This window comes from Anguilla rostrata, chromosome 2 (genome assembly GCF_018555375.3).
Source record: "Anguilla rostrata isolate EN2019 chromosome 2, ASM1855537v3, whole genome shotgun sequence".
NCBI lineage: Eukaryota > Metazoa > Chordata > Actinopteri > Anguilliformes > Anguillidae > Anguilla > Anguilla rostrata.
In genome coordinates, this window is record NC_057934.1 from 47,715,818 (window position 1) to 47,729,047 (window position 13,230).

The 13,230-nt window shown below is 37.6% G+C and overlaps 1 protein-coding gene across 1 annotated transcript in view; it reads left to right on the forward strand.

The window, feature by feature from the left end:
* LOC135248259 (glutamate receptor ionotropic, NMDA 2A-like) overlaps positions 1-13,230 on the forward strand; it is a 118,386-nt gene that overhangs the window by 94,123 nt on the left and 11,033 nt on the right. The window contains exons 6-10 of the mRNA XM_064322666.1: positions 7,210-7,378; positions 7,465-7,618; positions 8,048-8,173; positions 8,979-9,208; positions 11,843-12,003. Coding sequence (XP_064178736.1) covers positions 7,210-7,378; positions 7,465-7,618; positions 8,048-8,173; positions 8,979-9,208; positions 11,843-12,003 — 840 coding nt within the window. The remainder of the gene's footprint in view (positions 1-7,209; positions 7,379-7,464; positions 7,619-8,047; positions 8,174-8,978; positions 9,209-11,842; positions 12,004-13,230) is intronic.

Genomic DNA, 13,230 nt, shown 5'->3' on the forward strand with positions numbered 1-13,230 from the left:
AGCTCTCTAATTAACTTGAACTTTCTAGGAACTGGACAACGTTATCTCATTGTTGTCAATAACATAAATGCAGCCATCCAGTTTGAAGGCATCTCTATGGTTTACTACACATCACTGTATCAATAAATAAAAAACATAGACTAATAGTGTATAGATAGATTCTTCTAATGTTAAATTTTAACATCTGGCTAACAATAATATCTAATTAACATCAGCCGGCTCTCCATCAAGGTGTAACAGCACAGAAGTACATATGTCTACTGTATTTCAAACAACATGTAGCTGGCTTTTAAATAACTGCCATCAATCTTGATACCCAGCTCTCTTCAAATCACATACTTCACAAACATATTTAAGTAATGCTAATATCCATTTGAGTAATCAATGCTAATATCCATTTGAGTACTTTATTTGGTACACCTGCTCGTTAATGCAAATAGCCTGCTCCTCCAATCGGCAAATCTGCAGCTGCAGCTCAATATATAAAGCATGCAGACATGGTGAAGTTTTAGTTGTTTTTGCAGTGAAATGGGGAAGGCATGTGATCTAAGCAACTTTGACCATGTTATGTTTGTTGGCGCCAGATATGGTGGTTCCAGCATCTCAGAAACAGCTGCCCTCCTGGGAATTTCACACGGTGAAGCTACAGTGGGTACATCATCACTAAACCAGGATGTTTGAAAAATAGAAAAATGTTGCCTGGTCTGACGAATCTCAGTGCAGATGTGTCGGTCATAATTTTCCGCCAACAGCAAGAATCCTTGTGTCAATGGTGCTGGCAACTGGTGGTAGTGTAAAGGTGTGAGGAATGTTTTTTTGGCACACATTAGCCCCCTTAATATCAACTGAGCTACATTTGAATGCCACAGCACACCTAAACACTTTCTGACCATGTGCATCCCTTTATGGCCACAGTGTACCCTTTTTTAAATGGATACTTCCAGCAGGATAATGCACCATGTCACAATTCAGGCTGTCCTGAAGACTAAGTTAGGTCCTACCCAGTACTAGTGGCCACTGACTGTAGTTTCAGTTTTTATTTTTATTATTACAATTACTCTTTGGCAAGTATGGCTTTCGTGAAAAGAAAACCCTGATATTTAATCGTGAATGACAGTTAAAGACAAATTTTGAGGAACAGTGTCGCTTCACCGAGGATTTAAATATGTATGTTGTATATAGTGCAGACATATGGCTTAATAGTCCAGAATCTAGAGTTATGGACGAAGCATCAGTTGGTGTTGGAAAGAAAAAAGACAGCATCAGAACGATCCATCTACTGCCCCACAGAGAAACACTGCAAGGGAACAGATTGATTTTAACCAGGATTTTGTTGTGGCAGGTAATTGAGCATCCCTCTCACTTTTTAGAACAAAAACAGAAGTTTATATTCTGGGTAGAAACAAACTCCACCCTGTTTCAGGCAGGTAAAATGTGGATTTTCATTATGAAATCAACAAACACAGTGGTTTCCCTTTGAGATGTAACCATTTGAATTTTTTTATTGTATCACTTTTGAGACAATTTATTTAAACTGCTTATTAAATGCAGAAAATGTATGTAATAAAAACAAGTCATACAAACTTATAATTATATTCCTTCAAGACTGGATGATTGGCTCATATTTCAACTGCAAATATTTTCAGTTTCTCAATAGCTGCGTTTTCATGCAGAATATTTAATCATTCCGAATACATTCATTCTGAATGAAGATTCCAAATGAACTGTTTACATGCATGCTGAATAAAGTGATCTGAATAAGGTATGCATTTACATGCCCCAAGAATGCAATCAGAACAAAACTTTTGAAATGTGCAGAAACCCAAGCTCTTGCAATAACTTTTTTTGACATGTGCTGACTGATCTCTTGTTCGAATACACAGTACACCTTTCCAGTATAAATCGGCTTATCTCCAAATATGTGTAATATTTATGTTTATACAGTTCTTACATATTAGTGTCAGTAGAATATAGTTCCTCTGCAATCATTGAACAGGAGAAGGCAAGTGCAAGAGCAGTTTTGCTGCGATAGCTACTTAGCAAGATAGCGAAATAGAGCGAAAGTGGTTCTTATAGAGTCGCTACCATACTGTAGGCCTACAAGCAAGACGGCCATGCATCCCCAAGTGTGAGTCATCTGAAAACAAGATCAGAATATTTATTCCATGCAAAGAAAGTAGTTGGTTTAAGCATTTACATGACTAATATTTCCTATTGATCGGATTATCAAAAGGTTTACACCATCCCTTTCAAACTGAATTAAATTTCAATTAGAATGGTATCGTCTGTTCCAGCTGAGGTGGTTACATGACACATTTTTATTCTGATTGGGTTGTTAATCTGAGGAGTCAAGGAATATGAGGGTCCATGTAAATGCAGCCATTGAGAGCATTCATACTATTTTCATTTGCTGTCTGGGATTAAATTCCTTTGCTTCTACAGTTTTAATTTTAAAGGACTGTTATAAGTTGCAATATAGCCTTTTGCCAACTGCTGTGTTCCAACACAGATGGGAAGGCCTCTGTGTGCTCAGGAATAAATTGATGTTTGGTCTCCATGCAGTTTTAAACTGTTTTTCAAATAGATTTAGAAATCTTGGCTTCCCACAAGTTGATTCTTATATAAACTCTTCAACAACCTGCAATTCACAGATGGTTTGTCAACTGTACATTTTGCACTCTGTTTTCTTTCGAATACACAGACACTGAAAGGGGACACTTTCTTAATAAAGAATTTTGCACATTTCGATGTGTAAATGGTGTGAGAGTGATCTTAGCATTCTAAGAGAAATGTTTAAAATTAGGCTTTATCTTATGTCTGAAAGCTTATTAATACGTTTCAAAAAAAGGATATTTTCAGATTTCTGTGCCAATAATTGACCTTATAAATCTGTAATTAGTTACATATTGATAAAGGTTTTGAATTGGCCTCTTTCCCTAATTCTTTAATGGGGTTGAAAAGCAGATTTGGGCAAATGTTTTGTGGTTGCGTTCTTGAGATTGTTCCACGGATTGAGACCAGATGAAACTCTGGGACAAGTCTGATTAAGGAATAAATAAAGCTATGTGAGACATACTGGCATAGAAGTTAGGTGCTGCTGGCATGAGGCACATTGCATGTATGAAGCATTGTATGCCGTACCAACTAAGGCCTGTGATGCAGACACATGCCAGGATTTTGGCAACCTTTAATAAAATAAGAAACTTTATTTCCCTGTAAATAGAGTGATGTTCTTTTTCACTTGGGGAGACATAAGAGCATGTGCAATTAAGGCTGTGCAGATTGGTTGCTGTCTTTATGAGGCGTTTGAAATCTCAAGCCAGCAGCCGTTTTTGACACTGGTTGGCTTCAGACAGAGAAACAGATAGACTGGAGGCAAGCCATTTATTCATTGTAATTAAGAAATTGTTCAAAGCAGATATTTCCTCCCTCCAACAGAACTTTTAGAAGAAGCTTTTAAATGGAACATGATCTTTTTTTAGTGAATGAAGTTAAGTGTATCTTTGAAGAGCGTTTACTTTGATGATTTAATGAATTTTGGAACCAAATGTTATAGCATTTGGGATTACAACAGTTTTTAGGCTTGTGTACTCTCATAGTGATTTATGCAGTCTTTTGTTCTTCAAGTAACTACAATAATTTCAACACTTGATGATTTCATAGGTAGCTATGATTGGATGAATTTATATAACAATAAGAATTATCTGCCCTGTGTAAGAGCACATTGAAATGCCATTGCCTGTGGAACTGAGTTATGAATAGGAAAATCATGCATTAATGCACAAAGTACACTAAAAACCTGTACAAATGTTCAATGCCTGAAGACATTCTCATAAGAACTTTGAGTGATTGCTTCTTGTCAGGCTGGTACAAAGTAGCAGGACATTTTTTATGTAGCTGTATTGGGGAAGCATGTAATACTTTTAAATCAATTATGTATGCACTGGGCAGAAGCACTTCATAAAAGTAGTATCAGGCCTCCATAGTGGCTCACTCACCAGTTTGAGCTTTTGCCATGTCATTAACTGCCGATGACCAAGAGTCTGTAGCAGCCAGACACAGCAGCTTTCTCCCATCAGGAGTAGTGGTGGGTTTAAGTCAGTTTGGGTTCAGTGGATTAAAGCAGAATTACAGTAAGCTAAATACCGGGACAAAGGAAGCAATTGAACACAATAATGAAGACTAAAGACTAATGAAGAAAAACCCCCAAACACCTGTCCAACATATGAGAAGCACTCTTCAGGATGCTAGTGTGGATGTGTCAATGAATACTGTCAGCAAAACACTTGTCAAACAGAACAACAGAGGCTACACTGCAAGATGCAAACTACTAGTTCGCTGCAGAACGGGATGGACAGGTTACAGTTTGCTAAGAAGTACCTAAAAGAGCCTGCAAGCTGAATTACTGTGATCTGGTTTTTGCAATCTTTGTAAGCACACTTTCCTTTTTTCGCTTCCTTGAAATCAATAAACATTCACTAATTGCAGTTCCATCTCCACCATTGTTTATATGCGTGGTGTGCATGTATGGCTCAGTCATATTTTATGTCTACATGCTTGAATGAATATTTGATTCTGATTGGTTAATAAGCATGTGCATAGAACTAGTATTAATGGATTTCAGTCACGTAACCAAATGGCTGAGGCCACCACCTTGGTAAATGGTAAATGGACTGCATTTATATAGCGCTTGTATCCAAAGCGCTTTACAATTGATGCCTCTCATTCACCAGAGAAATTAGGGGTTAGGTGTCTTGCTCAGGGACACTTCGACACGCTCAGGGCAGGGGAGCAAACCGGCAACCCTCCGACTGCCAGTCAACCACTCTTACCTCCTGAGCTATGTCGCCCTAATGACCTAATTGATGACCTAATTGTGACTGCTTACTGGTGTTGACAGCAGACAATGGTGAGCAAACTTCTGAACAAAGATATAAACTAAAAATTGACATTTTCGGTGGATGTGACCCATATAACTTGCCTCTCAAACATTTTACCTCCCTCCTGATTGCTGACAAATTACCTGACTTTTTCTTTTCATAAAATTTAGGCTGTTTGCCTGATCCAGTGTTTCCCAAAGGTTTGGAGGTCATGTAACATGTTGCACATATGGGCAATTGGAATCTTCACACTTTGCTGAAGGTGAAATTCGGTCATATATTGGTCATAATATGCCAACTCACAATAACACAATACATGTATGCCGTTTATAGTTTTATTATGACACACATAACAGAAGCTGGATGAAATAGGATTAGTGGGATAAGAATGAGATGAGCCAACATTACATGTTTCTGATCAAAACTAATTTTTTCCACATAGGCTAGTAATATATAAAAAAAATTCTGTTTTAATTTATTCATGTTGAGCCAGCTAGCCAGAGCATGACATCTTGTTTTTGACTTTTCATTCATATTAAGCACATTCTCTTTGAATCTCACAATGTTAGATATGGCTGTAGGTGTAATATTATTAGGCCCGTCACAAATGTCAGATGTCGAAAGATGACTGGTTTGGAGAAACCGGAGAAATTATTTTGTTGTGGTCTGGGTCATTGCCCAATGTGAACTTAAAAAAGAGACTTCTGAATTCCAACCTTTATTGAACGCAGTGTTTTCCTGCATTGACACAACCACTGAAAAGTTACATCCCATTACCTCGTCATGGATTTTTGCAATCGTTCATCTGTAATGATTGAACTGTACTGTCTCCAAATGTGCCTTTGATAAATAAATCCTGTTATTGACTGACTTTTTAATGTTGCAGCAGTTCCCCACAGATGAGTCAATGTAGGGGAAACGCTGACCTGATCCACAGTCTGTTTTCTTAATGGAGAGAACCTTAAGGTCTTTTATTAGGCTACTGATACCTTCCATGCGAGCTGGGGACATGAACCAGGGATATGGCATATAAAGGATAAGATCGCTGAACTAACTACATGTAGCTGGGTAACATTAGGCCTAGACTAAATTCATAACAGACGGCATTGGTGTCTGAAGTTGTCTGCGCATCACCCAATACAATGCATCGTTGTATTAACTTATTATACATGTTACATAGGCTATTTAATGTGTTTTAATTCATACATAAGCTAATTTACTACCAGACCTGGCTAGCAAACGCTGTATTTATTTCTTTTCATGTGATGGATGACTGTAACGTTAATCAGAACTAATGTTAGCTAATCCATTGGTGTATTTTACCTTCATATGCCGCCTAAAATGCGGTGAATAATTGACAACCGACAGCACAACATATTGTTGACTTTTTTTAAATTTACAATTACACCCTATAACTAAAGGCAGTCGATTAGCTAAGCTAAATGATAGTCAGAAGTATGACCGCTGGTGCTGGCTGACAGAAACTAAACTAGCGTTTTAAGTCATCAGTTTGGCAGCTAGCTGTTTTATGATGTTAAAGCCATGAATACTGCATGGTAAAATTAATCTGAGTATCTTCGCTGATGATGCTCTGCCAGGCCTGTACTGCAGCCATCTTCAGTTTCTGTATGTTTCCAGGGTGTCTTGCCTTCCGTCTCATATTCAGCAAGTGAAATGCTTGTTCAGTTGGATTCAAGACAGTTAATTCACTTGGCCAGTCAAGAACATTCCACTTTTTGAAAAACTCCTTGATTGCATTTGCAGTATGGTTTGGATCATTGTTCTGCTACAAGGTGAAGTGCTGTCCAATGAATTTTGAGGCATTTGGTTGGAAATGAGCAGATAAGATGTTTCTGTCCACTTCAGAATTCATCCTCAATTCTAGATATGTTGTCAACTTTCTTGTGCATGAACTACTTATGCAGTGACACGCATGTGGCTAAGAAACAGCTGGGCAGGCGAATGTCCAATTGGTTTTTCTCCCGTAAAATGGGAAGACTGAATAAAAAAGACTGTAATTTTTACGCAGAACACCCAATATGGATGTGCTTCAAATTAAAGCTGACAGTCTGCAATGTAACCTCATATCCATTGTTTTATTTAAAATCCAATGTCCTGGAGTCAGAGCAAAAAAACGGTATCAATCATGTCACTCTTCCAATAATTTTGCATTTAACTGTATATGCAAATATTCAAAGATTTGTTTAACAGTTTGTTACAGCGTGGTCAGTGAAACTCAGTGTGACTAGTTTTACATGACAGTTTTGTTCATCTAATTAAAATGCTGACATTAGACACCAGCCTGAAAATCATACTTTGTATTTGTCAGCAATTCCACTGCAGAGGGAACGTACATCAAAAAATGTTGCAAAGGCTTCTGCATTGATATCCTGAAGAAGATCGCCAGGAATGTGAAGTTTACCTATGACCTGTACCTGGTGACCAACGGCAAGCACGGAAAGAAGATCAACAATGTTTGGAATGGCTTGGTGGGAGAGGTGAGGACTGCTGGGTAACCTACAGTTCACTTCATCGCTTAGGCCTGTACCCTGTATACTTACGGTTTTCTGACCTCTTTCCACAGGTGGTATACAAGAAAGCAGTCATGGCTGTTGGGTCGCTGACAATCAATGAGGAACGTTCTGAGGCCATCGATTTCTCTGTTCCCTTTGTGGAAACAGGCATTAGTGTCATGGTTTCAAGAAGCAACGGCACCGTCTCTCCATCTGCATTTCTTGGTAAATAGCTAAGGGAAAATTTATTTGAGAGCAAAAGTGTTCAGCACAATTGGAAAAGCACAAAGCTTTAATTTTGCTTGATGGCATACGTGATCGCTTGCTCCAAGGCAAACAAAAGCTTTGTACAGAGAACAGCACACTGTGACGTTAAACATGTTTGTGGCCCCATTAGCATTATATCAATAGTCTGTTCCAAGATATTTGATAGTATTGCATCCACAAATAATGTAATTAACATAAGGTTGATAATTACATGGCTTTATCAATGAAACCCCACTAATGGCCTGATGCCAGATCCTTATTTACTTCCCAGAGTAGAAGTACCCTAATCCCCCTCAGATTGTCTGTAATCACTTGTGCTGGCAGACGCAGTGTGCTGGGATTTTAGCTGCTGACTTTCCCCCCCCCTATTCTCTCCCCTCTCTGTAGAGCCCTTCAGCGCTTCCGTGTGGGTGATGATGTTTGTGATGCTTCTTATTGTGACTGCTATAGCCGTCTTCCTCTTTGAGTACGTCAGCCCTCTGGGATTCAACAGAAACCTTGCACAAGGCAGAGGTGAGCCAGAATGTGTGACATTCTTAAGCGACGCACCCTTGCGGCTTTAAACTCAAAGACCTTTGGGGTGCGTCAGATGCAATAACCCTGCAGCTGGTGGCACACTGTGTGCATCTGTTTGCAAACTGCAAAGTCTCTTGGGGAAACATGGCTATGAAGCTCTACCCCATCAGTAGATTAATTTAAGGTGATAAAATATTCAGAGTGAGACATTTTAGTAGGTCTTTAGCAGAATGTCTGGGTTCACAAATTATGTGCATAGCTCAGATGTGAACACCTACACCGACTGTTACTCAGAAAACAAGGTTGATTTTTTTCCTAGTTTTTTTTACAAGTCCAATATTATTCATAAAGTTGCACTGCCATGACTCATCTTAACATTTTTCTGACTTTTGTGACATCATCATTCCATAACAGAGATACAGTACAGCTTGCAGCACACTGAACACAATCACTGGTAGCTATTTTAGAACCAAATTTGAATATAGTGATCAGTTACCATTTGAATATAGTGACCATAATAACAATGCATGGTACCCAGTGTCATAATGGACTGATTTTCATTTGTAATACAGAACTACAGACCTGATTTTTTATTTCTGAATGATATGACTTCGGTGAAAATAGATTTTATACAAGGTGGTCAATTGTCTGACTAAACCTGTCTGGCGCACAGTGTATAACTGGAATTGGAAAATGAATGTACATTATCTACTTAACATATAGGTGTGTCAAAAAAGGAAAAAAAAACAACACTTTCTTAAGACCTTTTGATTGTTAATTCTTCTGTTTAAATTCTCAACAGACCCCCATGGACCCTCCTTCACAATTGGAAAAGCAATATGGCTACTGTGGGGCCTGGTTTTCAATAACTCTGTGCCTGTTCAGAACCCCAGAGGGACCACCAGTAAATTCATTGTGTCTGTGTGGGCCTTCTTTGCTGTAATCTTCTTGGCCAGCTACACTGCCAACTTGGCTGCCTTCATGATCCAGGAGGAGTTTGTTGACCAGGTCACTGGACTTAGTGACAAAAAGGTCAGTTTTTTATGTTTCTATGGCTGTTTGTCTATATGTTTATGCATTTGTTCAATGAAAATGCATTACATCAGATCCATTGATTTTGTTGGGGAAAATATGAAGTATATTCAGTTCAAAGTCTTAGTTGGTTTTGAGTGGAGCTCATTTGTGCTGTGAACAGAAGGTCCAGTCATGCAGAGTCAAGGATGCATTATTTGTCTGGGGCAGTTACAGGATTCAATCAAAATGAAAAAATGTTTAAAAAGATTAAAAGAAAACAAAAAAAACTATGCTTAAAATTACATTGGAAATCTTCCTTTTATCCTGATGTGACAAAATGGAATTGTTTGGTTTATGCAGGGTTTATTCAGGTTTTTTTTCTGTAATTGTTTACTTGTTGTCTGAAGTCTCTAAAGCTTGGCAAAGCAATTAGATCACTGACCTGATGTCAACACCTGTTCAGGCAAGGCAAAACAAAATGAAAAACTAATGGTTAATTCTAAGTACTTGTTTAGCTTTTTTTTGACAGGCTGATGGTGCAAAGCAGTCTCTTGAAGGATAGCTCAAGTTCACCCCTAAGATTTCTTATTATGTTTAGATGACTCATTCTTATCATTAAACGGAGGCAAGCTAAATAATTAGGAATACTCTTGGGCCACGTACTGGATAGGATTAGTCACTGTGGAAAGAAATTAATTGAGTTACCTGGTTTAGCACACACATCTGCATTGTATACTTTATCTGGCAAGTATAAAGATGCAACCTGAATATACTGTCACATGTACATACACATGTTAATGTTAACAAACTGTTCAATGTACAAGATAATACATATGAAAAAATACACAGTGCATTTTTGCCCAGAAATTCAGTGGGCTACAATATGTGTGTGCCATAATGCCTTTCGAAGTTTTAAATATCTCAGAGGAGAGGCTTTTATGTTTGAACTGTGTACTCATGCAGTCAGTTATGTAACAGCAAAATACAGTTGTCCTAAAAGGCAGAATATCTGGAGTGATTAAAGTGTGAAACTGTGACAGACACATAGATCTCTAAAGCGAGAATCTGCATGTAGAAAAAATTGTGAGAAAAGGAAGTGTGTTTGAGAGATGTCATTGGGGAGATTCAGGGAGTTAATTTAGCATTTTATTTTTCTTTCCACTCTCATTTTCTCACTTCATACCCTTACCCCTAAATAATTAGAATTCAGCTCATGCATAGATGATGCCATGCACAATTTGAAGATGTGACATAATGAATCAAACTAAAATAATAAGCCTATCAAAAGCATTAATGCAAAGAGTTAGAACAACCAACTAGAGCATGTCTATAATACTAGCTGTAGCTTATCCAATGAAGCTATTTGTAGGTTTTGATTTGTAAATTCTAAAAAGGGAAATTATGTTTTGATATAGAAATAATCATAATACAATTTGCTATGGCGTGTGTGGTATTCCAATGATACTACAACAGACCACATCTGAGTTTTAATGTGTTTTATTAGGTATATAATTGTGTCCTCTCTCCTTTCTAATGTACTGAGTTCCATGCAGTATGTTTATAGAGACCAATAGAAATCATGTGTTCTATATGGATGTGTGCAGCCTATTACAGGATGCTATGCACATTGGAAATGTAAACTTATGTGGCTGTTTACTGAGCATATGTGTCCAATTTACAATGTAGAAAATCTGTTGTTTTTTCAAATCAAGTAACTATTGAACTGTATGCATTTTTTCATTATTTCTAATCACCAACAAGTTATCATTACTGTGTACAACATTCTTAAGCAAGTCTGTTTAAGAAACTTCCATTTTAATAGATTTGATAGGCTTATTTTTTGTCCATGTCCTCTTAATATACTGTAAGTTGAGGTTCATTTGGAAAATTATATGTTTACATTGCATTATACAGTGCTTTGCCAAGTTAGTATTAAAGTACTGTTTGTTATTTTTGTGTGTTTTTTTTTGTTTGTTTTTTTTTGTTTCATTTTCATACGGTCACATTTAAAGTATTATTGGCTGGAACGCAACAGCGGGGCCAGCCCTACAAACGCGAATGTCTGTCACTGAGTGAGTGACTGAGTGAGTGAGTGAGTGATGAAGTTACACCATTGGTCGGCCGGATCACATGTGTTAGGTCCAGCCATATACTAGGTTTTAACCTGGTCTTGTTATTGTATTCATTGTGTAACAAAGTGGTTCCAGTAACAAGCAAAATAATCCTAGTGTCCACCAGAGATAAACTAAATATAAGTGGTTTTGGCTGATAAATGGTGCTTTAAAAACAATGTATTCATAATTTATTTACCCCAATCAATTATTATTATTATTATTATTATTATTATTATTATGCTGATGGAATCTATACTAGTGTGTGTGGTTAACATTAAAAAAAAACAAAAAACTAAAAGGATGCTATTTAAATTTAAAAAAAGATGCAGTTTTTTATTTTATTTTATGGGGAAGATCAAAGACACTGCAAGAGCAACATTTTCAGATCATTGCTTTGAGCTATACCTTACATATCATGCCCTGTTATTGCTTCGCTTTAAATATTGTAGATGTTTATTTTACTGAAGCCTGCAAGACCTGACTGTGGCAAACGTAGCAGAAAATCTGTTTTCTAATTGTTTGTTATTCCTCTCCACAGTTCCAGAGCCCACATTCATATTCACCCCCATTTCGTTTTGGAACAGTTCCCAATGGAAGTACAGAAAGGAACATCAGGAAAAATTATCCTGACATGCATCAGTACATGGTCAAATATCATCAGACTGGGGTGCAAGATGCACTGGTCAGCCTCAAAACTGGGTAGGTTTTCTAATCTTCCAACACTTTTCCTATTGAAAGCAATACAAATTTAATGCCACAGCATAGCATCATAGCATATATTGTGGTGGAGATCAAAGTGGTATTTCTCCCCATTGTAATAGGCGGATTGACAAGTAGAACAGCATATGTCCATATCTGAACCTTTAAACAAGGAGATGTGTATGGTTCTACAAAATAAAAATACAATCAACTTATTACAGTTAGTTACATGGTAATACAATTAGATATACTTGTAGTGAGGTTTGTTTAGGTTTATTCAGAACAAATTAAGCTCAACAACAGAATTATGTAAATCTGTGGAGCCCAACTTAGTGAAATAATGTAGACAAAACAATGGCTCAGAAAAAAAAAAATATTTTATTGGCTATGATATTTAAAGTAATAATTTTGAAGATTTTCATTTAACCTTTCTCCAGTGTTCGTTGCTCCCCCCCTTATTATAGTGTTTGCGGCCAAATAAGTCATAACCCCGGTTAACAGCATTCAAGAGCACCACCTCCCCCCCCCCCCCCCCCCCCCCCGATCGACAACATCCAACAGCACCGCCCCGTCGACAACATCGGGTGACACCAACGGTCGACCGCACCGGGTGTCACCAACCCTAGTGACGCCACTGATAGATATGAAGTTTAGCATAGCTAGCAGCTTTGAACTACAGTGCAACTAGCGTATATAACGGGATAACAGTTCACATTTGTTTAAACCGATGATAAATACAAAGTACGATAGACATAAGGCAACGTATAGCTAGGACTATGGATGGCTACTGGCTATCATTAAATTTGTGACAACGTTCACTCTCTTCTTTTACATATATTGAATATTACCCGTAATTCCACCAGCAACGTATTAAGAACTATAGTTACATTCGGATGCAGACATACAACATATCTAGCAGGGAGTAAGATGATACAGCATACAAGTGAATATCCCCATTTTCATTGGTGATAAAACTATTGCTAGACTCACCTAGACTCTCTGGTGCTCAGATAATTAGTAATATTAGACATGTTCATGTGCTGGGTGCATGGGCTATAAATAATTAATCCCAAAGATCATGCATCTACCTTGTATGTCTACCCAGTTCAGTACAGTCTAACTTGCCTGCATGAACTTTGAGACTACATCGATGCGATTGATGTGTAACAAATGCAAATAACCAAACTTGGCAGAATTGATATGGCTGCAAATTCAGAAAATAATTTA